The sequence below is a fragment of the Acanthaster planci genome, linkage group LG16 (genome assembly GCF_054643075.1).
Source record: "Acanthaster planci isolate LZ-2023a linkage group LG16, COTS_SCS, whole genome shotgun sequence".
NCBI lineage: Eukaryota > Metazoa > Echinodermata > Asteroidea > Valvatida > Acanthasteridae > Acanthaster > Acanthaster planci.
This window is the reverse complement of record NC_141792.1, coordinates 9,898,704-9,926,272: the sequence shown is the minus strand read 5'-3', so window position 1 is coordinate 9,926,272 and position 27,569 is coordinate 9,898,704. Positions and strand designations below refer to the sequence as shown.

Genomic DNA, 27,569 nt, shown 5'->3' with positions numbered 1-27,569 from the left:
TTTTGCCGATGGGAGCCGCCCATGTATGAAGTCCGGAGAATATTGCGCTCAGCGCGAAGTTGGGCTATACACCTGCAGTCGCGAAAAACGACCTGTGTAAATGGGTAGGGGGGGCTGTGATAACAATGAAGGCGCATATATGGGCGCTTTTGCTCTTTGTAACTACCGCACTTTAAACACTAGCGCGTGCGCGTGCTCTGTCGTCTTCACCGGTCGCGCGAAAGGAAAGGGGGTGTTGTTCGCGCACTTTGACTAAAGCTCTCGTCTATGGGACAATTTTCGTTTCGTTGTCGTATATGAACTTCTTTTCGAAAGGGTTTTTTTGTATAAAATTTTCTGAAGAATATATCTCATTTTGGAAGTGATGATGTGAGGCCAAAAATATGAACACGGACCAAATCTTGTTGGCCGTCCGCACGGGCCAGCTGGCGGCCGTCAAGCGCGCCATGGCCCGGGGAGAGCTGGACCGAAACCTGCGGGACCCGCACGGTGCGACGTGCCTCCACCTGGCCGCCCGATCGGGCAGCCTGGACCTGGTGAAATTCCTCGTCGAGGTGGCCGGTCACTCGACGATAGCCACAGCCCACAACGGCGCCCTGCCCAGCCACGATGCGGCCGCGGCCGGCCATCAGAGCTGCCTGGATTACTTGCTGCGATGGGGCTGCCCCGATGGAGCGAGGGATCATAGCGGAGCCACAGTGCTGCATATCAGTGCAAGGTATCAGTACCACACCCAACCCCACCCCACCCAGCCCGTCCCTTCATCCCATCAGTAAGAGTTCCATATACGGACATCACTTATTTCCCTTGCAGTGGTTTACAAGCCATCAGAAGGGGATAACATTTCAAAAAGTAAAAATGAGCGGGGAAAATATTTAAGCATTTACTTTAAAAACATTTTTTTTAATTCTTGTACACAGGGTGTCAGACAATCTTCATAAACGGAACTCTTTTTACCTCATAAATTAAACAGATTGTAGGAACTATAAAACTTGCTTACTTTGTGTCATGTGGTCATCCATTGGTTCAAAACAACAAATCTTGAAGTTACTATACCTGTTTTTAATCCTTTCTTTTGGTTGTGTTATTGGTGCTAAACTGTAATTCACAGTTACATTTGAGGTGACGTGCATTTTATTAGATCAGCCCCATTTGTGAAATTTGTCAATGATGCAGTGTTTGAGATTGATCAATTTAACCAAATTGCTCCTTTCTGTCCCCATTAAAGCTGAACTGACACATATCGCTCATTTTTTGGTAACAGTATATCAATTGTGACCCACTCTATGAAAATGAGTCACAAATTGGCAGAGCCACAATGGAGTAAAAAGTCCTTTAGAATAATTTTGTACAGTGTAAATCAAAAGGAACCCACAGCATCTTCACCATGGAGCATCCACTTTCATCAGGATGCCAAACTGAGTGATACATCAAAATAAAAAGCTCAATTTACTGTTTTCAATACAAATAAAAACTCAGAACGTGGCTCTGCCGATTTATCAGAGTGGGTCACAATTTTACTTTTAAGTTTGAGTAAAAGCAGAGAATACCTACCTTTAAAGTCTGGCATAGTTGTGCTTTCTGCATATATGCAGACTGATCCTCATACACCTGCAGCATTCACAGTGATTTTGAACGTTGACCTTACAAAATATAGCATGCATTTCCCCCAAAAAAACTGAATTAAAATGCATTGTGCAATATCGTCTTAGTGTCAGGGATTCCTGATATTGCATATACATTGATTTTTCAAAAGGGGGGCGGCTAACATATCAATTCTGAAGCATACACTTGTACAGTAATTTCAAACCTTGAATATCAGTGTGGTGGGATTTTAAAAGGGGGCTGAGATGTTTAAACATATCCGTAGTCGGGTGCATCCATCATTGGATATCAACCGTGGTAAAGGCTTGTTGTAGGCATACCAAACACCAATCAATTATTCTTTGTATTAATGACTATGTAAATTTACATAGATTTACATTTTACTGTGAGTTTATTACTTGGGAAAATACTTAGTCACATGTAGCACATGGATAAGCAGCAGGGCCATAAATCCCGGGGGGGTTGGAGTATATATCCCCCCACACACACTCACTTGAGGTGGGCGATGGGAATCATCCTTCCACATTTTGTGGTGAGCAAAAGATTAAAGCAGATTGTGAAGAATTTTTCAGACTTCCAATGACTAAAAGGCATTCTGTATCACTCAAAAAGGGAAAACAATTTTAACATGCCATAAATGTGCCATTCTGAATATATATTACAGATGTACATAAATATCCTGAATATCGACATCTACATAGAGCCATATCGTGTCACCCCCAGTTATTCACCTTCCCTCCTGTTTCCTAAACTTCAGGTTCGGTCATCTCAGTCTTCTCCGCTTTCTGGTGGAGGTGCGCGGTCTCAACATCAGGGATAAAGACAAGAAAGGCGTCAGTGTCTTGCATTATGCCACAGCCAGAGGTGACATATCCAGTGTGATGTACATCACCAGTGTTGTTCCCGAGTAAGTCTCATCAGTGCATAGTTGCTTTTTTTAAAAGTTATCTAAAGATCGTTTCTTTTCTGCAAGAGAGTGCTCATCTGCCTGTGAGCTAGTAAATCAATTAAAAATTGCAATTATTCTCTGTTTGACGTGGGTAAAGGATGTCAGTTGCCAGAGAGTCTTGAGTGAACAGGAGTTACTGAAATGTTGGAAGTAATTTGTAACTTCCTTTGATGGTTTTGGAAGTGTCTGATGAAACCAGGAAAGTTGATCACTTTGTAGGAAGATCAGTGGCACATTCTCCATACTTCAAACGTTTCACAGGCATCAAGTCCCTTGTAAAATCACCGTGGCATGGTTGTACTTACATACTGGAATATCCCGAAGAAAACTTTTGGACTTTTAGAGGACTAAGAGAGGTTAGGGTTGGAACTTTTTCAAAAATTAATTACAATCAGTTTTGGCCCTTTTGCTGAAAAAAAAAATTTTTCTGCGAGAGATAGTGTGCAGACGCTGCAAAAAGGTTTTCAGAAAATGAAATTTAATTAATATTTGAGTTTATCTTTATTCAATTTTTATCTAATGTAGGAGAGTGTGTGATTGCTGCTCAATGTCTCCAAATACCTAATTAAGAAAGTGGTACATTATTATTATTATCTAAGTGATTTCTTTCGGCCTGCATTTTTTTTAATACTTCATGTATTCAGTTTGTGTTAAGTGTAAAAATGCTCGCCTTTTTTGATCTGCAAATGTTCTGCAAAATCTTTTGCAAGATTTTGAAAAATTCCACATTCCACTGGCAGCTTTGGCAACAGGAATTTCAATGACAACATTCCACTGCAAGCAAGTGAAATATGCAGCTTAAACACTGGAGATATCTCTACACACAGGTATACATGCAGTTCAAGTGTGTCTTGGCCTGTTCCCACGTCCATTGGAATTTAACCCTGAAACTACTTCAGTCAGGTGCATTCTGAACCTCTTGACACTCGTTTTTGTTTATCACCACGCAGATCGCGCGTCAACCTGATGTGTGTGCGGGAATGGCAAAAATACCTGCGCAATCTATGTCAAACAAAACATCTAGTTATTTACAATTTTCTGGTGTGCCCTATTGGGAAAGGTGTCGGTGCTTCATATTAATTAGCCCATCAAATTATTCAAATATGAAAACTGGCAAATATTTGTGTGTGCTGTGCAAATATTACACACAACTCCAGTATGCAGAGTGACCCAACAAAAGGGATGCACTATTGACAAGGTGTCTCGCTATCAAAAAATTTATCTGAAGCTAAGCTTACACATACTTGTGCTTCCATTCTGAGCCTAACACGTAGTTATATATGTAGATATTCAGACAATTGATTGCTTCATTTTGTACAGTAGGCAAAAGTCATAGGAATTCCTAATCTTTCTTAAAACAAGCACAACCCAATCAACTAGACAAAAATATGCACCGTAAAGGGATCAACATTATTTTGTGGAATAAGATTGCCAAATTTCAAAACTCATTAGTCTTGTGAGCATTTATGCTGTCCGCCTTAAGCAAACCCGTCATCAATTAATGAAAAACAGAAGCCTCCCTCCTTGAAAAGATAACTAACAGCTGCAGTCACTTTGCGGCCGTCAATTAAGGCAAAGGAAAAGCGATACAATGGACGAGGGAGTTTCAGATTGATGCGAGCATTAGGCAAAGCCCTTAACCAGTATCAGATTAAAGAGCATGCAAACAAAGTGTGGTTTATCATAAATCACGAAGCTGTTCACCGGTTGCTTGGCTTTGTTCACAAAATGATATCGGTACCATGTCTAAGAATGTTTTCTTTTTTTTTAAAATCTGATTCGTATGTTTAATGAAATAGTTGAAGAATATTCAAGAAAAGCAGACTTTACTGTAACACGTGCTTTCCTCAGCGTTAGTCTTATTTTCTACAATAACCTTTCCAGAATTTCTCAAATGTTACAGACAAAATCATTTCCAGACATCAGATTTGTTTCAACAGAGGTTGACCACCATCCTATCGTTTTTTGGCTGCCCAATATTTCTATTCGCCACCATAATCCTGAAGATCTAGATATAAGTGTGCAATATTCACAGTGCCCGCACTCAGACCGTTTGCCAACCGGTGGTACATTAAATATTCATAAGAAGCCATCAAAATGCACAAGAGATCAATTATTAGCCCAGAATTCAATTTTGTTTTCATAGAATGTTGAGTAATTCTGATGCATATATATCCCTCGCAATCATACTGGTGAATGTATCCAATAGTAGGCCTACTTACTCCGTATGTAAGATTATTCTATACATAGAAGCCACAAGTTGAAGTAATGTCGTACTTAAATAACTTTGTCGGTTTACAAATGCACCATCCATGACTCAACACTAAGTTAGAGAGATTCATTCTGTCACATCAGGAGTTTGGGGGAAAAAAATTGAGTTAAAATTAAGTAGGAACTTCAGTTCAAGTCACATGTATTTAATCATTCCAAGGACCAATTCAGGCACTGTGATATTAAACATCAGGACCAGATCAGGCAAATGCATCATTAAAGTGACTTTAAAATGAACTGGACACCAGTTGATTGGTAAATTTTGTTTGAAGGGAGGCAACACTTCAGGAGAATAAATACAGAGATTGGTGAAAATTTAACTTTCGAGAATCAGCCAAGGCAATGCTTCATAACAGGTACTGTCAACAGGAAGCCAGGAGCCTTCCTGCATCTATTCAAGCTCAGGTTGCAGATCACCTGCCCAGAGGAGGCGGGGGTGGGGGGGAAGACAAAATGCTGCGCAGCGTCCATTGTGCTATAGAGGTAGACATTAGTGATGATTGTATTACAGGTGGCATGGCCAAAGGAGAATCATATCATTAGGGTCAACAAGAAAATATCACCACAACTAATGTACATGTATCACAGGTGTCTTGCAAAATAAGATGATTTGTTTAATGTGGAAAGAATGCTTATGAGAATTACACGTGATGTGAAACTTAAAACAGGTTTAGGAAAAGTACTGTTGAGATACATGTATATAGGACATATGACAGATGGCAAGAAAAAACATTGCTTCGAAAATACTACTGCATGGATCTTTATGTGACTTTTTATCATAAAAAAATTGATCACCACAGTAGTACATGTACATGAGCAAATATCAGTGGTTGAGTGTTTAAGAAAGTAATTTTGTGAGTTTGATGCTTTTGAATGTTGAGTATTGAATGCAGCTCGGAAATTAATGTGTTATGCCTTTCAAAATCAAAAGCACCAAGCTAGGTTCACATGAACAATTTTCAGTTGAAACCAACCTGCTCCCAATTCAGTTATTGAAGGTTCTTGATGCATAACGTTTGATGTTCAGACATTTTAAATGAACTAGATTATTAATTGGATAATCTCCAAGTAACACCGCCAGTCCAATGAATCAGTTCTAAAATTAGCCTTCATTCTTCTGAGAATGATATTCTCTAATTATTTGACATTCATTCACAATACCTTGCAGGTTAATTTCGTTGGGATTTTAAAACCTCAGGAGCTGCTAATTAACTGTGAGCGCTCATCTATAATAACATCGTTATACATGTTCACACAATTAACATTTTCCCCTCCCATCACTTAAGATCCAAGCGTGTTTACATAGGAGGCAAGAGGATTTCTAGTCATTTCTATTGAAAACACCCAAGTCAGGAATTCTACCCACTCACATGAGCATGGGCCCATGGCTCTACAAATCAAATTGTACATACGCAGGGCGCTGGGACCTAACCAAGGAGAATGGCATTACAGTTGATTTCACATTGGAATGGCATATTCCCTCGTCATGCAGGATCCAGCATCTGAGTGCTTTAATGAGGCGCCCAGGGGGGGCATTTTTTTTCCACAATTTAATTTGCATCTGCTTAAATTCTTTGCGATCAATGTTAGAAAAAATTGTGCGGGCAGAGTTAGTTTTGTCAGCACACCGAGATTGCATGAAATTTTCCTGTGGAATTCAAAAACATACATATGTACCTACTGTTACCTGACTCACAGACTTGCAAGATGCAGTGCCAAAAAGGTAGATAAACCAAGACAGAAGGATGTCGAATTAGTCTGTTTTTGGATCCTTTTTTCAGCTATTACACCCTGTCCTTCAACCCTTCCACTACAAAGTGTTGCAGCCGAGACCATCAAAGGTTCTTTCACAAGATCAGTCATAATTAGCGCGTATGGACAATGACAAAGGAATGGGTTTTGTCACAGTTTGTTCAAGTACATGTAGCTTGTGATTTGGCTAAAGACCGGATGACTTTGGATGGACAAGCACAGACTTGTGATGGATTGGCCTACGACACTGCCACTACATCTTTCCATTTTTCAAACACAAACTCTGAAAGGACCAGTACACCAATGTTTAAAATTGCCTCTTAAGTTTCCCTAGGCGGTCTTCAGTTATATTGATTTGTCCCCCTGTGCAGCATGGTGAATGAACGGACGGAGAGCGGTACCACGCCAGCCTACTTTGCGGTCCAGAATGGCCACCTGTCCTGCCTGCAGTACCTCGTGACGGCGGCAGGTGCCAACGTGCACTTGCGAGCGAACGATGGCATGCAACCAGTCCATGCCGCGGCACAGACAGGAAAACTGCGCTGCCTCATCTGGCTGGTAAAAATGTCAAAGATGTTGATGTCCATGATGTAACTTTTATCCAAGGGAATCAAAGGTGTCTAATTTCAAAAAAAAATAAGAGGGGAACCAAAGGGCCTGGGGGTTTGAATGACCCTCTTCCTTAAAGTTCAGCATTGCATAATTTTTGTTAAGGTTTTTTATGTTCTGCAGATCGTAGGTGCAACTTTGCCACAAAACCATTGATACCAGTATCTGACACTTGACCAAAAAACAGTGAAACTGTGCCCTTTGACACAAAAACTGCCGGGAATCCTGTCAACCACCCCCCCCCATGATGCTGGTTCCTGAACTACTGTCTGCCTTGTCTACAATTACAAAGTCTTGCTCTCCATCAGAGGCTCCCACAATTTTTGAGGGAGGTGTGTCAGCGAATCCTTTGCCAATGGGCTAGGGCTAGGGCTAGGACTGGGGAGGTGCTGAAAAACCTGCTATTTCTTCAGGACTTGATGACCCTTTGGAAATTGAATGGAAAAATTTAGAATCTTTTACAAAAAAGAGACTTGCTGGACATTGTTTAGGAGATTATTTAGATGTTCTTAATTTGTGGGGAAAAATTGATGTGAATACGTTTCTCTTCCATCACTTGATGCAATGAGCAAAACATCTTGAAGATAAACACTGGTGCCCCTCAGACAATAACCCACATCGTTCACTGAGAAACAGTCATTTTCCTCAAGGTCCAGGATCAGGGTGTCTTGCCGATGGAGCGAGACAATGACGGCGCGACACCCCTCCACTTTGCCGCCAGCCGGGGTCACGCTGGGATCGTCAGCTGGCTCTTGGAGAACGGAGCAACGTGTGAAAGGGACCACTTAGGGGGGACGCCACTGCACGATGCCGCCGAGCACGGCCAATTGGAGGTAAGACCCAATTAGAGATAAGACTCAATTGCAACCCAGAAAACAAGTACAGGTTCAATGTCAGAAAAGAAATTTTTTGGGGGGGGGTTATACGAAAAGTTGATTATCAGGTCTCCAGAACCAGTTTTCCAGATGGTTTTATTGAAGATGTTAGTAGTTTAAGGTTAAGACTACATATTTAGTTTTGTTCCAGCTGAGGCTTGATAGTGGTGGAAAATATTGGGACAGTTAGGAGAAATGTTTAGTTTTTACTTTCACTCTCGGAGAACATTGTAAGGGAAGGCTTGACAAGTCTCCCTTGGCATCCGTCCCCCCCCCAAAAAAAAGTCACCTATGCAGAAATGCACATGGTCGTTGATTCAGTTAAGTCTTAAACCATGTATAGAGTGTCTTTTTCTCTTTTTTATTTGTGTGATTGACTTAATTTGCTCTAGTGTGCTAAGATCCTAGTGGAGCACGGATGCAATGTCAACACTGAAGACAAAGACTTCCTCGTGGCATCCGACCTTGCCAAGAAATGCGGCCACTTCCAGGTTGCCAAATTCCTCCGGAGCGTTGAGAAAAGGGTTGGTGAAGTGACCACAAGAATTGCAAATAGCCATTGCGAATAAAGTTTTGCTGAGCAAGGTTATGTGCTGAGCCTGACAAACAATACATACACCCTGGTGCTTTTAGCTGGTAACAGTATAACCTGTTTTGCTGAGCATGCACTTTCTTCACTTAGTGCATAATTGATCTTGGCAGGGAAAAAATTTTCAGATTAATATGTGCAAGTATATGTAAGAATTTCCAGTTCATTTGTTAAAAACCTTTTATGTATTTTTTTTTCATTTCTTAGACTGGTAAGACCAAGGGTAAAGGTCAGAGTGGTTGCCAGAGCCTTTCTGACCATGAGGCAGGAGTGTACATCAAGCACAACGTATCATCTTCAAGCAACACCTCGTCACTGTCCTCTTCCATCATGTCTGACCATGACAGCTCCTCCTCTGCGGGAACCATCGAGAAGGAGTTTATCCACCGCTCTGGCCGTTACGAGGTCACTGAGTCCCCCGAACCTGATCCAGACCCCCAGTACGTGCAGATCTATGAGAAACTGACCGAGATGGATCCGACGTTCCAGATGAATGGTTTCCCAAGCCCCCGTAAGAGGGGGACTTCAGCTGAAGGCAAGGGGAGAAACATTTTGAGCGAAGCCGGCATTCTCAAGAAAGGTGCCGAGTTTTGCAGCAAAGGGACTCAGACTGACTGCCCCGAACCACTGGTGGAAGGCGGCGTAGAGAGCAAGAACAGCCCGCTGAAGTCAGGTCACCAGGCAGTGATAACATCTCCTGCTTTGTCTCCCGAGAGAAGTCTTCATCAGCAGAGTACTACAGAGGAGCATGTAAATTCCTCTCCAGGGGATGCACCGTTGGCTCGCAATGACAACGCCCAGTCATCACCTCCACTTAAACTCTCACTAGAGAAGAAGGAGTTGCGATTCAGCACAACCGTTATGGTGGAGGAAATAGTGCAACCGGACGAGGGCAGCCTGGTCAGCCCTGCAAAACGAAACATTCACCTGATCCCCCTGAACAGGTCATCCGAGACGCGCCTACAGTCCCCACCCCCTAAGAAGCCCTCACAGGGGGACCACACCCCCTCCCCGCCTTCAATCACTAACTCACCGCCCCCTCATTTGCCGATGGTCACGCCCAACAGGCCCACTGCAATCGTTATCCCGCCTCCACCCATGATGGTATCCCAGCCCACGAGCCTTCAGAGTGGGAGGGACCAACCCAACAACTCGAGGGAGGTTTCTTCTCGTCTGTCATTCATCACGTCTGCCATCCCTACCCCACCATCCCCACCCCCTCCTCCCGCACCCCCGCCCACCAACAGCCAGCCACAACACAGCCCAACTACCAGTCTGTCTCTCCACTCATCACCTAGTGTGCCTGGCTTTCCGTCTCCAAGAGATCTAGCGAGTGTTGTCCTCAAACCCAGCCCACAAAACTCAAGGCGATCCTCAAGTAAGTTGTTCCTTCATTCATCGTCTGGACATTAGTAATTCACAATTAATTTCATGGTATCCGATGAATTCTTGCATTCTTAACGACCAATTACGGGTACATAGAGTAATTAAACAAGTGCAAACACAGCGTAACTGATAACGCAGGCAATGTTTGGATGCATAATTCACAATCACTTTGAAGGCCGTTCAGTATTTATTATCTGGATGGCAAATCCTGCGTAAGTTCTATCAGGTCTCTGTGTATAAAAATGAATAATACATTACTGCGTGCATGCTTCACTGTGACTCTTCTGGCACAATGCGTGATCTCCTCGGTCGGATGTTAATGCATTCAGGGATGAGCCTGCACTGGCAAAAGGAGCATGGGGGATGCCTGAAATAGAGGTGACACTGAAATGTACTGAGATATACAAGCGGCCATTATTTGTTCTAATTTGGGTTAAAATTCCTGTCTCTTAATCTGTCTACATGTATTTGAGGGCAGGAGAAAAAAAACAGAAGAAAGACAATATTCACGGCTGTGCCAAAATGCTTTTTCATTTTCCCAATCCACTTGCATTATTTTGCAGGGCAAAAAGTATCTCAGTTTACATTTCCTGTCCATCAGTCAAATTTGTTTATTGACCAGTATGAGTGGCAAGTGACACACAGAAAATTATGATATAAAATATTCGTGATGTGGTTTAATTTCTTTGTACTTGATACCTTGGGAGATGTTATGCACGGAATGAAAATTTCACATCCAAAATTTTGACTTAAACTTTTATATGAATAGGCTTCACTTCAAATTTCTTCAATCACATTCCGTTAGTGTTGACTACTTTTTATTACCATGGCAACAGCCCGCTTGAAAAATCAGTATTAAATGGGGTTCACGACCAAGGTTTTCACTCTGAATGGAGGTCATAAAGTCTGATGCTTGACTAAAATGGGTACAATTCAGGAATTTTCCGGGGGGGTGTCGGGCTGGAGATTTATTTTAATGTCTCATTTTTGCCGACAAGCGAAAACGATGATGAAACATTATGCATGACAAACGTTGCTGAAAATAGCATTGATGCACTTTTTTAAGCTAGTTTTTATTATTTTTCCCCCCTTTCCCCCTTTTTTTTGCTGAGAGCAGGGTTTTTGGGGACCCCCTGGATCCACGCCTAAATCAGATACGCCCTATAAGGAACATCTTCGGACATATTCAGTATTAATTCCTTTTTTTTAAATTCCAGGTTCCTCATTGGGTAGTAAGCAGGGTGGAATCAATGCTGACCTGATCGCTGAGATACAGGCGGGGGCAACGCTGAGACAGTCACGCAAAACCCAATCCATGTTTCTCCAGGTATAATAGAGATGGCTTTCCTTTCTAATGTCAGTCTATTATTTCTTGGCCGGAGGCAAAAACCTGATTGAACAAGTTTATACAGTACGATACTTGGATTAAACAGTGTACATGTAAACTTTAATTAACTTTTCTTATTACCAACATCCCCGACTGGCATGGGGGAGGCCTGGGGGCACTTCCTCCTTCTCCCGCCCCAAGAAAAAAAAAAGTGAGAAGCAAAAAAGGCAAAAGAGAAGAGACAGAAACATGAAATAGGAGGACAGGGATGAAAATAAACAACCAATACATCTACCTAAGAATTGACGTTTTCCTGTGTTCGTGATTTGCATGTATCAGTTTACTGTTGATGAGATGCCACAAATATTTTAAATTGACCTTCAGCAATGAATGCTGTTTTTTTACACACTTTTTTTTCCAATTCATTTCAATTCAATTTCCAATTTTTTATTTTGTATGACCACTCATGTTGGTATGGCAACGTGTTGTCTTGACAACTGTTTCAGCCGGTGACATATGTAGAGACCATGGACAGATTAGCTTGAGATGTCCGTTGTGTACCAGAGGCACAGTCTCTCATTGTTTATTGGACCCCCCTTTTTTTTAAGTAAGCCTACTTCTGTTTAGTGTACAGTGAGTGCACTGATGTGGGATGTGACATGGAACAGCAGTTGGGAAACTACCTGTTGCATAATCTTTCCTGGAAGCCACATGGGCCTAGTGCATGAGGAGTTGGAGTCTTTGTCCTCAGCTGAGTCATTCTGACTCTACATTTTGAAGAGTGAACATCGACTGCAACACCTCAACTCACTAGCGTCCATGTGCTGTTCCTTTTCTTACAGGTATGTTGTACTTCTTATTTTTCGGCTTTAACTTGTCTGGTTATTTATGCTCCTGTACCTTAATTAGCATTTTATATTGGATGTTGCCTATGATTTGTTCAAACTGTGTTGATAGATTTGTGTCTGGTTGAACAACTCAGACATTTGAACTGAGCACATGGGCAGAATATGCCGGAGAACAAAGGAGTAGGGTTCTCTCAATGCAAGGTCCCTTTTCGTGTAGATATTTAGAAAAAGTAAGTTTTGCACAGATGTATTGTAATTTCTTCAGTCTCTGTTCTTTCCATTTCTTGTGCTTAGACTCTGTTACTGAACTCTTATCTTTCTTTTTTGTGAACCTTGCTGTTCTTTCCCTTCACTCTCTGACTCCAAGAACTTTCCCTGCTTTTACTCATAGACTGAAGTATGAAATATGGGCAATTATTGTACAGTAGTGATTGTAATTAGGAAAGGCACTGGTTGAGAATTATGGTTCGGCGTGATAGACTTTTCATGTTTTTCCTTCTTTTGTACCTATATTTTTGTTGACCCTAAAATGCAGTCCTTCCTCAACCTGGTTGCTAGAATTGGATACGATAATAATGTAAAGCATCCGAAGGACAGATTCTTACATCCAGCGTGTGTATTTCTGATAGAGAAGCTGAGATATGTAATTTTAAAGTATGAGAATGTTTGGGAAGTTGGCCTCACCAGTTTGGATTTCTGCCAGTTTCCTTTGTCTGAGGCCATGAGGCAGACTTCTCCATTAGTTCTGTGTGCAGCATGGGGAAAGCCAGCCATGCATAGATAATTAGGGCCCAGGAAGTGCTGAGATAAACAGTCAGTGCTTGGAGCAGGTTCAGTATCGATTTAGGTTGTAGAATCGATTATACTGTGACACTGACCTTCTGCTTGAATCGATATTTTATCGATTCTGGAATCGATTTCTGGATTCAGTTTGTGTTTTGATGATTTCCTGGAGAAATATGTTGTTTTTGTAAACAGAGTTTCTATGTAAACAAGCCTTTGTGACTTCGATTCGATGGTATTTAGGCCGTGTTTTGTTAAATGGTTTTCATGTATGATGTAAAGTTAGCTGAGTCATTCTGACTCTACATTTTGAAGAGTGAACATCGACTGCAACACCTCAACTCACTAGCGTCCATGTGCTGTTCCTTTTCTTACAGAGTGAAACTCTTTTAATGTACACCTTTGGTGTAACACTTTGTGTTACCCGGGGTGCAACATTTGGCGACCACGAAGGGACAGGTGTGTTCATCCCATCATCATCCATCCAGGGATGAATGACAGCGCCTGTCCAGCGACACCGAGCCCAGAAATGATGTGGTAGCAGTGGGGCGAGGCCTGACATCACGATCTGTTGAGAAAGGCGCTGGTGTTAGCTGAGAGCGTGATACCGGAGCCATAGGAGAAGGGGAACAGGGGAGTCAGCCTGAGGGACCAACGAACCACGATTGGCCCAAGTGCATCCCACCAGCCCGATAGATGGCGACGACACCACAAGAGCTCTGCCAGCGCCTCTTGCAGCAGGTCAGTCAGTTGGGCCAGCTGCCCCTCCTCAAGGTGTGTCAACACCTTGATCTTCCTGGTTATGGCACCATTGAGGGAAAGGAAGACAGCCCGAAAATGCTGGTCAGGAAGATCTCCCGTCATCTGCTGCGAGAGGAACTGGAGGAGCAGGAGGACGAGGGAATGTCGGCTTATCAAGAACTGCAGAACTGGCTCACTGAGCTTACGGCTGGAGATGATCCCTTGTCTTCAGCACCCCAGGTCTCTAGCCCTCCCTCCGACCAGAAGCCTGCTGATGTCACCACTTCCCCATCGCCGACCCACAGCCTACTGCATCTAACGAGGAGGGAGTTCAAGATTTCGGGCCAGATTGGTGAGCCAGGTCAGCGAGATAGGCTCACTTTCTCCAGCTTAGCTCACCAAATCGAGCATGGCCGGCTAAAGGGGCATTCCGAGCACGAGATTGTGGAAGGCGTCATCAGGGCCGTGGTACCAGGATCGGCACTTCGGAGCTACCTCGAAGGGCGAGTGGGGCTGACGTTGCCCAAACTGCGTCACATTCTCCGTAGCCACTACCAAGAAAAGGACGCTACCGAGTTATATCATCGGCTATCTCGCCTAGCTCAAGATGGCAAAGAGTCGGCTCAAAGTTTTCTGATCCGTGCCCTCGACCTTAAGCAAAAGGTCATCTTTGCATCACAGGAAGCAGATTCCGGGCTGAAGTATGAACCCAGTTTGGTACAGCACATGTTCTTGCACGCACTTCTCACAGGGTTCAGGAGTGAAGCAGTAAGGAATGAACTTCGACCCCTGCTGCTGGACCCCAAGACACCTGACGAGGTTCTTTTTGAGAAGGCCAACATAGCAGCAAGCCATGAGATGGAGCGTCAAGAGAAATTGCACACCAAAGCTATCTCCGTCCACGAAGTCCAAAGCAATGCCCCCACTCAAGAGCAAAAGAAGGAGCCCAAGGAGGGCACTTTGATGTCAGACATCGCCGAGCTGAAAGCAGGGATTGCAGAGATTGCTACCCTTAAGCGGCAAATCTCAGGCATCCAGGAGACTCTCACCAAGAAACCACAGGACCAGAGGCAACCCAGGCAAGTTAGCAGACGACAGTACTCCCAGAGGCAAGGTTGCCCTAACTGTGACAGACTGGGCAAGGGTGATCAGTGTGATCACTGCTTCAAGTGCGGGTCCAGCGATCACTTCGCAAGAGGGTGCCGGACAAGGAGACCGAGGTCGGGAAACGACGAGGGGTTACTGCCGAGGGACGGGCAGTAACCAGGGACATCAAAGCCTCCAAGTCCCCCCATGTGTTCAATGTGTCTTCATCAAAGCAGACAGAAGTAGCCCGGCTCGTTGGTAAGAGGTGCCTAGTGAACTGTACCATACAGGGCGTAAAGACGAGAGCTTTGTGGGACACCGGAGCGCAGGTCTCCATCATACCAGCACGGTGGAGAGCAACCCATCTGCCAGGTTTGAATTTACGGCCCCTATCCGAACTTCTTGGAGGAGAAGAGCTCAGCCTTACAGCAGCAAATGGGTCCCCAATTCCCTATGATGGCTGGCTTGAGGTAACCTTTGGGTTGACAGCAGGACGGGGACATGTCATCAGCGTTCCGGTTTTGGTGACTCGTTCTACCACAGAAGTTCCCATTATTGGATATAATGTGATTGAGGAGGTGGTAAAAGGTGGGGATGAAAGGGGTCACCCAGTTCGAGCTGTTGAGGCGGCATTTCCCTCCATGGCAAGGCGAGAACTGAAGGCGCTAGTCGACCTCATACAGGAGCCACAGCCCGAGAACTTCGGCAGTGTGCAAGTCAGAAATGTGAATGTGACCATCCCCCAGCGAAGCTCCACTTGGGTAACTTGCCGAACAAGGTTGTACGTACCAGTTCAGGACACCACAGTTCTCTTTGAACCGGCAGTGGGACCAGCACTCCCGGAAGATCTTCATGTGGACCCTTCGGTAGTAAAGCTGAGAAAAGAGGGAAGGCAAACATGTATCTCCGTCTTTGTGTCCAACCTCTCCAACTGTGACATCGTCCTCAAGAGACGTACAACTATTGGTTCTGTAGAGGGGATAATTTCAATGGAGCGACTACAGAACAGTCGGTCAGAGGAACACCTAACAAAAGCCGTCCACTCCATGACAGTGACACCAGCCACACGACACGATGGCAACTCATGGGTGCCCCCAGTTGATGTAAGCCACCTAGCAGAGCATGAGTGTCAAGCTGCCGTCCAGATGTTGCGAGAAGAGGCAGGAGCATTTGCTCGGGATGACCATGACATGGGCTGCATCACAGACCTAAAGATGCACATCCGTCTTCAAGATGACCGGCCAGTACAGAAAACATACTTGTCAATTCCGCCACCCCTATATGGAGAAGTGAAGTCCTACCTGAGAGACCTGATTGAACGAGGTTGGATTGAGAAATCAGAATCTCCCTACTCATCTCCCGTTGTCTGTGTGAGGAAAAAGGATGGATCTCTAAGGTTGTGTATCGACTATAGAGAGCTGAACCAGAAGACGATTCCAGACAGGCAACCAATTCCACGCATCCAAGACGTACTTGATGGCCTTGGAGGAAACAGGTGGTTTTCGACCCTAGACCAGGGAAAGGCGTATCACCAAGGGTTTGTTGAGGAGGAGAGTCGCCCGAAGACAGCATTCATTACTCCTTGGGGTCTGTACCAATGGAACCGCATCCCGTTTGGCCTGACCAATGCCCCTGCAGTCTTTCAGAGGTGCATGGAGTCCTGTCTGGAGGGGTTGGTCGGAGAAATCGCCGTAGTGTACCTAGATGACATACTGGTGTATGGCGCAACATTCGAGAGTCACCTTGAGAATCTTCGTCAAGTCCTGAGGCGTCTCCAAAACCACGGAGTTAAACTGAAGCCAAGTAAGTGCCGTCTTTTCCAGAAAGAGGTACGGTATCTTGGTCGAATCATCTCCAGCGATGGTTACAAAATGGACCCTGCTGACACTGAGGCGGTCGAGGCGCTAAGGACCAAGACACCCGCTACAGTTGGTGAGCTACGTAAGTTCCTTGGCCTACTCGGATATTATCGGCAGTATATACAAGATTTCTCGAGGAAGGCGAAGCCCCTGTACGACCTCCTGAGAAACCCCACTCCTGAGGGTACCACAACGAACAGCGACACTCCGACCCGAGGGAAGTCCAAACACAAAGCGACCTCCAGTAAGAACATTGGACAGTTACCATCTAGACAGAAGATAGAGTGGACAGCGAAGCACCAACAAGCGCTAGAAGGCCTGCTGGATTGCCTCACTCGTCCCCCAGTGATGAGCTTCCCCGATCATGACAAACCGTTTGTCCTGCATACAGATGCCTCCAACGACGGACTGGGCGCAGTTCTTTATCAGGAAAAAAACGGCAAAATGAGAGTGATAGGATATGGATCCCGAACGCTCAGCCCTGCAGAGAAAAACTACTATCTCCACTCTGGGAAGCTGGAATTCCTTGCACTGAAGTGGGCGATAACGGACAAGTTCCGTGATTATTTGTTCTATGCGCCCTCATTCACAGTGTTCACTGACAATAATCCACTCACTTATGTCCTTACATCGGCCAAACTAAATGCGACAGGACACCGGTGGGTAGCCGAACTCGCTGACTTCAACTTCAAGATTAGATATCGCCCAGGACGGAACAATACCGATGCAGATGTGCTGTCTCGCTTCCCACTGGATGTCAGCGAGTACATGGCTCAGTGTACAGAGGAGGTAACAACGGACCACATCAGTGCAGCAGCCAATGCAGTCATAGCCAGGCAATCAGTCTTTTGCCCATGGATCACAGCGGTTACAGCTGACACGTCCTGCCCTGATGATGAGACAACATCGACCCAACAAATCAGTAAACAAGAGCTGAAGACAGCCCAGCAAGCCGACAATGTCATTGGCCCCGTTCTTCGTCACGTTACCAGTGGACAACGACCAGATAGACAGGATCGGGCAGGTGAACACCCAGACACCACTATTCTTCTCCGTGACTGGTGTAAGCTGAGTGTCGACAAGGATGGGGTGTTACTTCGCAAATCAGGCAAAAGATCCCAACTCATCCTTCCTCGCCAGTACCATTACTTGGTGTACAAGGAGTTGCACGAGGAAATGGGTCATCTTGGTGCAGAGCGAGTCATCCACCTAGCCCGAGAACGCTTCTACTGGCCCCACATGCAGCGAGACATTGAACATCATGTCACGAGGGTCTGCAGATGCCTCAAGCAACGCAAGCCAAACCGCCAGACTCGTGAGCCGCTCCACAGCATAGTGACGACAGCCCCCTTTGAGATGGTGTCCATTGATTTCGTACATCTGGAAAGGAGTGTGGGAGGGTATGAGTATATCCTGGTGGTGATGGACCATTTCACCCGGTTCGCCCAAGCATACCCGACCACCAACAAGTCGGGCAGAACAGCAGCTGACAAAATCTTTAACGATTTTGTCCTACGGTTCGGTTTCCCCCATAAACTCCATCACGACCAGGGGAGGGAATTTGAAAACCAACTGTTCCAGAGGTTACAGACACTGTGCGGCATTTCACCATCCAGAACGACCCCATACCACCCACAAGGAAACGGTCAGGTTGAGCGATTCAATCGAACCCTTCTGGGGATGTTACGCACCCTACCGGAGAAGGAAAAGTCCCGCTGGAAGGAGTCGGTGAACAAGATGGTGCACGCATATAACTGTACTCGTTCCGATGCCATGGGGTTTTCACCGTTTTTCCTTCTATATGGCCGTCAACCTCGCCTGCCCGTTGACCTGATGTTTGGGTTGGAGCAGAAAACAGAGCCCCTGAAGAACCACCAAGAATTCAGCCAGCGCTGGAGAAGACAAATGGAGGAAGCCTACGAATTGGCCAGGCAAGCAGCAGCGAAGAATTCTGCACGGGGTAAAAGCCACTATGATCGTAGAGAGCACAGTAGCATCCTTCATCCTGGTGATAGAGTACTTGTGCGAAACCTCGGTGAGACGGGTGGCCCAGGCAAGCTGCGAGCCCATTGGGAAAAGGAAGTTCACACTGTGATCAAACGGCTCAGTGATGACTCCCCAGTCTATGAACTTCGTCCTGAGAGCGAGAGAGGAAGAACGAGGACCCTTCATCGAAATTTGCTACTGCCCTGCAATTATTTGATGGCAGAAGAGAAGGATGAACCTCAAACGTTGTCCAGTACTAGAAGCAGACGGGCCCAGAAACCCCTACCCCAACCAGCACCCCGCACCAGAAGACAACCCCCGAGTACGGCACTGCTGGAGAGTGACTCAGATAGCTCTGATGATGGGTGTCTAATTCAGCCACGACCAGTCCCGGCCCCCCGCAGACGCCAGCAGCCAGGTAGAACCACTAGCACCTTTTCTTCCCTGAACCACAACGCAGAGGTCTTCATTCCGGCTGAACATGGGAAGAAAGGGGTAAAACAGGTAGCCCCTGAGCCAATCATCAGCCATGAGCCAGTGGTCCAACCGCGGCCAGTGGTCAGCCCTGAGCCTGCAGTACGCCCTGAACTAGTGACTGGCTCCGAGGCAGGGGTCAACCCCGATCCAGTCGCCAGCCTGGGGCCAGCTGCCAACCCTGAGCCAGTGGTTAGGCCGGAGACAGTCACCAGCCCTGAGCCAGACGTAACCCCTGAGTCAGTCGTCAGCTCACAGTCAGACGTAAGCTCTCAACCAGTCGTCAGCTCCGAACCAGGCACCAGTCCAGAGCCAGTCATCAGTCCAGAGCCAGTCATCAGTCCAGAGGCAGCCTTCCACCCTGAGACAGCCTCTAAGCCTGAGACAGCCTTGAGCCCTGAGCCATCTGTCAACCCAGCACCCGCGGCTGCCCCCGTCCCAGTTAGGCCAGCAGCAGAAACTGTCCCAGAACCCCCGGAAGAATGCCCCAGTTACCCAACAAGACAACGGCATCCCCCACAGCGGCTGATGTATGGACAGTTGGGTGAGTCACAATGGGGACAAGGCGTCAACCTGGTCAGCATGGGAAGTTGTAGGCCCTACCCCCAGAATGCACCACTATGGCCCTCTCCAGTGATGACAGCACCAGCCCCTGCTCCGTGGGTGTGGCCCCCACACCTGATGCCAGGAACTCCCCCCATGATGACAACTGGGCCCGCCCATCCATTAGGATTGCAGCTATGGCCACAATGGTGCACAGTTCCAGCAGCCCAGCAAACTGCCAGCTAAGAGCCTTCAGAGACACTCCACTTGAACTGACTACAAGTAGCACTTAACGTGACACAATGTGCTTTTTTTTGGCTGGATTGAAATCTGTTCCATTTTTTATTTTTTTTATTTACAGTACCAGCCTAATGTTGAGGACAACATTAAATTTTTTCAGGGGAGAGTGTAGAGACCATGGACAGATTAGCTTGAGATGTCCGTTGTGTACCAGAGGCACAGTCTCTCATTGTTTATTGGACCCCCCTTTTTTTTAAGTAAGCCTACTTCTGTTTAGTGTACAGTGAGTGCACTGATGTGGGATGTGACATGGAACAGCAGTTGGGAAACTACCTGTTGCATAATCTTTCCTGGAAGCCACATGGGCCTAGTGCATGAGGAGTTGGAGTCTTTGTCCTCAGCTGAGTCATTCTGACTCTACATTTTGAAGAGTGAACATCGACTGCAACACCTCAACTCACTAGCGTCCATGTGCTGTTCCTTTTCTTACAGGTATGTTGTACTTCTTATTTTTCGGCTTTAACTTGTCCGGTTATTTATGCTCCTGTACCTTAATTAGCATTTTATATTGGATGTTGCCTATGATTTGTTCAAACTGTGTTGATAGATTTGTGTCTGGTTGAACAACTCAGACATTTGAACTGAGCACATGGGCAGAATATGCCGGAGAACAAAGGAGTAGGGTTCTCTCAATGCAAGGTCCCTTTTCGTGTAGATATTTAGAAAAAGTAAGTTTTGCACAGATGTATTGTAATTTCTTCAGTCTCTGTTCTTTCCATTTCTTGTGCTTAGACTCTGTTACTGAACTCTTATCTTTCTTTTTTGTGAACCTTGCTGTTCTTTCCCTTCACTCTCTGACTCCAAGAACTTTCCCTGCTTTTACTCATAGACTGAAGTATGAAATATGGGCAATTATTGTACAGTAGTGATTGTAATTAGGAAAGGCACTGGTTGAGAATTATGGTTCGGCGTGATAGACTTTTCATGTTTTTCCTTCTTTTGTACCTATATTTTTGTTGACCCTAAAATGCAGTCCTTCCTCAACCTGGTTGCTAGAATTGGATACGATAATAATGTAAAGCATCCGAAGGACAGATTCTTACATCCAGCGTGTGTATTTCTGATAGAGAAGCTGAGATATGTAATTTTAAAGTATGAGAATGTTTGGGAAGTTGGCCTCACCAGTTTGGATTTCTGCCAGTTTCCTTTGTCTGAGGCCATGAGGCAGACTTCTCCATTAGTTCTGTGTGCAGCATGGGGAAAGCCAGCCATGCATAGATAATTAGGGCCCAGGAAGTGCTGAGATAAACAGTCAGTGCTTGGAGCAGGTTCAGTATCGATTTAGGTTGTAGAATCGATTATACTGTGACACTGACCTTCTGCTTGAATCGATATTTTATCGATTCTGGAATCGATTTCTGGATTCAGTTTGTGTTTTGATGATTTCCTGGAGAAATATGTTGTTTTTGTAAACAGAGTTTCTATGTAAACAAGCCTTTGTGACTTCGATTCGATGGTATTTAGGCCGTGTTTTGTTAAATGGTTTTCATGTATGATGTAAAGTTAGCTGAGTCATTCTGACTCTACATTTTGAAGAGTGAACATCGACTGCAACACCTCAACTCACTAGCGTCCATGTGCTGTTCCTTTTCTTACAGAGTGAAACTCTTTTAATGTACACCTTTGGTGTAACACTTTGTGTTACCCGGGGTGCAACACATATGCAGTAGCAACATGACGTCATTGTACACCGGACTCACATGCTTATCAAGGACTTGACTCTTGGGGTGACTGGTCACTCGATCATACCGTCTCTTTACATATCTAGACTTACTGACCAGATCAAGGTTGAAGGCTTTCCACTGGACCATTCCTGGGAATTTAATCCCCCGAGTACTAGGGCAAACATATCCTTGGCACTGCCTCAACATATTTGATGGGAATTGCCAAAGGATTTTGAAAGGCTGATGCAGTTGTCATTCATTCCAAGGAACTCATTCAAGAAAATAATGGAGAATTTTGGAGGATTTAAGTGTGTTTCTTAGTAACAAGGCCTCGGGAGTCACTTTGTTTCAAGAGTGAAGTCTCAGCAGACAATTTCTGTTTCAAAATGAAAGTATTTCAGAAGCTGTGTTTTATCCCATCTTATTACTGTGCCCCAGGTTTATTAGCAGTGGAGGCTGCAACAATTGCTGATTAGATTTGCTGATTAGATTGAAGAGTTGTATGAATTAATAAATATCCCCGCTGCGGTGGAATTACCTCCCAAGGGAGCTGTTTGTCATTAGGAGGAAAAGACGGATGTACAGACTGCAACACTGTGATAGTCAGTAGCCCCTCCCTCCTTCCCCCACCCCACTGGGGCCGTACCACTCCCACTATTGAACGTCTGTGTGACACTAATGGAAATGCTGGTTACTTCCTACTGAGAGGGATAACTTAGGAGCCATCCATTAATTTGTCAAGTTGAGTCAAATATGCAGGCAAACGTCTTTCCAGTGTTGCATACCAACATCCCATTACTGGTTGGACTCATGATCAGGGATGAAATTCACCAATGATAAAAACAGCTGAAAAAAGGCATAAAGAAGCTGAACTGTGAAAATCTCCTATACTTTTGTACACAGCCAGCGAGGAAATAAAAGCTGAAATCCAAAACGCAAAAAGCTGAAATCAGCTGAAAAGCTGAGAAATCTCACCCCAGCAAAATGGCATTTACACTCAGTCGCTCTAAGGAGAATTGAATTGCAACTGGCATGCCACAGAAAGTGATTGACTCTGGCATCCTGAAGTGGCAAAATTTGCTTCGTCGCTGTTTTTATTTTTCACATCCTGAAAATGAAGCCCACTCTAAGAGCTTAGAAGCAAATGAGCCTTGCTCTGAATTTCCCGTCGATGACATCTCTCCCGTCCAGCAATCCCAGCCTGGGCAAGCGTGTAACTGGCACAGAAAGTGTAGGCTAATTTTTATTGCAGTGTACATACATGTATATAAACCTGGAGAGTCTTTACATACATGTAAGTACATGCATGTGTGCATGTGCCAGAGTGTACATAGGGAAGATGCTGATGTTTCCGCAGTAGCAGTAGATCTGAAATCAGGCCTTAAAATTAGGGTGTGGTTTGCTGAATCTACGTACACACAGTAGTGGTGAAAGTCTGACAGTAAAGTGAGTCCTCTTCACAGGGGGTCAGGTTCTCAGGAGTTTGTCCAGAGGTTGGGGACAGGTATTTTGTGGATTTTTCTTCATTTCCATTGAGAATGCAGGAAGAGCGGGCAGTGACACCACACCACTGTTACATCGTTTCCATTTTTCAGACAAACAAGGACCCCTCGTCAAGGAGCCCCAGCCCCGTGCAAGACAGAGGCCCCAAGGTCTTCTACGCTGCCGACTTCCTGGACAGCATACCCCTGGTGGCTGAGAATGGGGCGGAGCTGCCGGATTGGAGGAGGCGGTTCCTTGCCAAGAAGGAAGCGGACAGGGCAAACCAGCGGGCAGCGGAGGAGTACAAACGAGAGAAGGTGAGAATGGAAACTCCCGCCCTTTCAAAAAAAAAATGAAAAAATTCGGCAGCGCTTGTGAATCTGCCCTCTCTTGATTTTTGTGTTTTAGATAAACCTTCATGACTCCTTTCCACAAATTCCCATTGTCGCATGCAGTAGATCTCTAGATTCTACGTCATGAATTAAAATGCGATAAATGTGGCACTTGAACTTCCTGTGTGGCAGACACCAGCGCTGCTGTGTGATTTAAACAAAATGGCGAGTGCATTTTTGTTTTTACTTCAAGCCGTTTTATTTTGTGCCACATGCTTATTGTCACTGTCAACTTTAATTCCAATGATATATACCTTCAAGGAATCCGATTGGTTAAGAGAACTTTCCAGTTTCCCCAAATTCCTGCACTTTCCTTGTTTCTAGAATTCCTGACTTTCTGGTCCGTCACACACTGAATGCAGGGTCTCTCATTAAATTTCTTTGTCTTTAGCAACAAAGAGCCGAGGAGAGGAAGTACCGTGACATGCCCACTTGGAAGGTTGAGCTGCTCAAAAAGATTGAAGCCAGGTACATGTATGTCACCTCGGCATATCTGCACGCTTACATTTTTGTCGTACGGACCACGCTGGCTGACTTTGACAACAAAGATTAACAGTGCAGAATGTGTACGTGGGAGTGCATGTGTTCTATGAATTCCATTTTCTTGGCGGTGAAGCACTCAGTTATTTGTTAGTATACGTGTACTTGCTACTGCTTTTGTGCACATTCAGATGAAATATGGAAGGGGCTTTGCGTTATTAATTAAAAGTGCACAAATTTGAACACACTCTGGCTTTGCTAGATGACCAGACAGCATGGTGCTGAGTACAGCTCCTCCACGTTGTCCATAATCATGATGGAGATCCACCACAAACTTTAGGCTTCTCATTTGGGAAGTCTTCTAAATGCACTGGATGCCCTGGATTGAAAATTCATATTGCCGTGGTGGTATACCTATTCATCAAATTTTGTTGTGTGGCTTTGCATCTTCTACAGGGCTAACAGTGACAAGCCTGGGCCAACTGCCACCACATCACCAGCTTAAAAGTCTTCTGGTCTTGATGGCGGATACACCATATGGAAGTTCCACATGAGGTGATTCGAATCATCAGAGGCTGTAGACTCCAAGGGAGGATGTACCCGGTATGCCTGACTGGTGGGAATCCTGCACTGCTGCTGTTTCCCAATCAATTATTACGCTCACACTGGTACTTAATTGTACTTTCCCACACAAATACATGTACATGTACACTATACAGGGTGTCCACATAATAAGTATGTATACCAAGATAAAAATTACTGTAATAGCAAAACTACTTTATGTATGGAAGGAAAAATATATTTCTAGAAAGGGCAGAATGTCCTCTTTGCAATGGTATACAGCTTGTGATGTTGTTGACACAGATGAATAAACAAACGAGACCGATAAGGGTGCTGAAATTGGCACTGTGACAAGCTTGATGCAGAGTACCAAATGCCTTTGCTTTAAGAACACATTCTTGAAAACAAGGAATGTACCTAAATCAATCTTATCTGCTTTGTTTTCGCTACTTACCTCATCAGTTTAATGTGCTGTGCCCTCCACATGGCCACCATTCCTGTCAATGCACGTCTGACATCTTGGTCATTCTATAAATTTGGGGTCCAATTTTTTCCCCGTCCCTGTTACGTGTGGCATGTGATTTTTGATGTTTAGAACTCATTGTTTAATTTCCCAAAGTACTGCAAATTAGCTGCCAAACAAATAAAAATAGTTTAAAGTCAATTTCAGTGATACATCCTGTGTCAAACATGTCCGATGGTAGACATTTCAGAGGGAACAGGGACGGAAAAATGTCACACTTTGGACCCCAAATTTACAGAATGACCCATTTCTATGTAATTTTGATCTCGGTATACTGTTTTATGCGGACACCCAGTAGATCTCCATGTACTCTCACAGAACTCGGCTACTGGCATATCAATGTAACAAAGCAGTTTGTTTCTGCGCCTAGACGCAAGGCTGCAAGACCTTGAGTTTTGCAGTTATGGAGTGATATAAAATTCTGTTTTTGGAACGGAAGGTTGGTCTGAAACATAAAGCACCAACTGCATTTCCTACAAATTAATCCCAGCCACGTGTATGTAGCTACAGAGTACTGAAGTGACTGCATCATACGCACAGGTATTAGAGCGAGAACCAACGCGCGCATACTCCGCTCGTTTGTACGGCACTTTCTGTTCACAGTGACGTCAACGTTGGTACTCTGTAGCAACAGAACGTAACTGCGAACAAGAAGTCGGTGTGCGTTGCTGGATTCACGGAGTGGCAACACCGGTGGCCGGTTAATAGGCATGGTGTAACAGATCAGTGACAAGGTTGATGTTAAATCCAGCACAGTAGGTCACCGAGGCTCGCTGTATTGGAATGTGCCGCATTTAATTCGCAAAGTGCCTGGGGGGAAAAAAATGGTAGGGAAGGGAAGGGGGGTCGGGGTTAAGTCGGGATCAACCAGTGCTGATTTTAAATACTGATCCGACGTCTGATGTTTTAATTTTTAACAATGGCCGATGTCCAACATGTCCGATCCGATCCAATGTTTTTACCGACATTGACAGTGTCCTTGAAGAACGCAAGTGTCGATAAAAACCTTAACATGATGTGGGCCTAACAACACAAAAACAGTGCACCTGCTTAAAGTGCCACTTTGGATAGTATTGATACTAAATTCCTCTCGTAAAGGATTAGTTTTGTTTGAGTTTATCGTCAGGGAGTTGCCACATCTCACCTTGCACGATAGTACAATACCGGTACGGTTGCTCCATTGTATTCACACCCAACGCACACAGCGCCCACACGGTCCGCTCATGTACAGTATGCAGAATATTTAGACACACAGTGCCTCCGTTTGTGACATTCAATAGAGTACCGAGGTGAATACGTCACGTGCACAATTCGTGTGTAAAAGGCATTAGTGCGGGAACCGGCACGTGAACCAACACGCGCGCGTACTCCATTCGTTTGCACTGCAATTTCTGGTTCAGTGACGTCACACTTCGGTACTCTATTGAAACGGTATACAGTGTACACCGACTGCTCCGTTGGGGCCAGCTGTGGTCTGTTCATTGAGTTGTTGCGGTACGCGATATACAGATCGCATGCGGACGTAATTTTTGGAACTACTTTATGTGGGTGTAACTGTTCATTTATCACACTGAGTAAACCACAGTTTTTTATTCATGCTCAAATAAACATATGAGATTTGTGTTTGCCAAAACTGAGCACAGAGTTTGTTCCTTTCTCCAATTTAACATTGACACTCATATTGGCAAGGAGTCAAATTTTGCCGATCCGATGTATTGCCGAACATCGGGCTGATCTGATGTCCGATGGTCGGTTGATCCCTGGTGTTAAGTGCTGCATAGAAATTCCATGTATACAAAATACCTGGGAAACCTAAGCAGAACAGAGCTGCCTTATTAGATTATTCAAAACTGATCGTGATGGTTAGAACTTTTTTGGAAGGATTGGGTTGGATAAGATTGATTTGGTATCACCTCGCCGTTAGGTAATACCAGGGATAGCCCATGAAAGTTTTGCAACTTAATTCCAATGGGGTCCCTACTGAGTTAGGAAGAAGGTCCCAGTTTTAGAGGCAGGAGGAAACCGGAGTACCCGGAGAAAACCTGCAACAGCAAGTATGGACTGGAAACCATTTGCTTTTAAAGCCTGGGCCAAGCCGGGACTCGAGCCTGGGCCTCATTGGTGCAAAGCGAGGAAAGAACCGCTACGCTAACCTTCTCCCCCGAAGACAGGAACTGAGTATTATTAACGAGAATGTGCCTTATTCAAAATGGTTATGGCTGATTGTGCACATCATTTTTCAAGTATTTTTTTAAAAACTGTATGTGCAAGCAGAGTTCTGTATTTGAAAAAAGAAATTATATTGGAATGACATACCTGTTCCTAATTGCTTTAAAGTATGCAATATATGTAAATTATCATTATGCATAATTATTCAAAGTAATTTCACATAAAGATTGTACATGAATTGACTTGTATTTTCCATAAGTGTTGCTGTCATGGTCTGGCACAATTTGAAATAAATGAATTAACAAGAACAATATG

General features: G+C 44.8%; 2 protein-coding genes across 2 annotated transcripts; both read left to right on the top strand.

The window, feature by feature from the left end:
- The first annotated feature begins 192 nt into the window (after positions 1-192).
- Positions 193-27,567, top strand: LOC110982702 (uncharacterized). Its single transcript, XM_022241321.2, has 10 exons — positions 193-718; positions 2,363-2,512; positions 6,949-7,135; positions 7,837-8,019; positions 8,454-8,585; positions 8,858-10,028; positions 11,254-11,363; positions 23,243-23,446; positions 23,913-23,989; positions 24,458-27,567. The coding sequence occupies exons 1-10, from the start codon at positions 384-386 to the stop codon at positions 24,504-24,506; spliced, it is 2,598 nt and encodes an 865-aa protein (XP_022097013.2). The 5' UTR covers positions 193-383; the 3' UTR covers positions 24,507-27,567.
- On the top strand, positions 13,691-21,545 carry LOC110987973 (uncharacterized). Its single transcript, XM_087147575.1, has 2 exons — positions 13,691-14,818; positions 14,917-21,545. Exons 1-2 carry the CDS (start codon positions 13,691-13,693, stop codon positions 19,927-19,929), a joined length of 6,141 nt encoding a protein of 2,046 aa, XP_087003701.1. The 3' UTR covers positions 19,930-21,545.
- Positions 27,568-27,569: the final 2 nt, after the last annotated feature.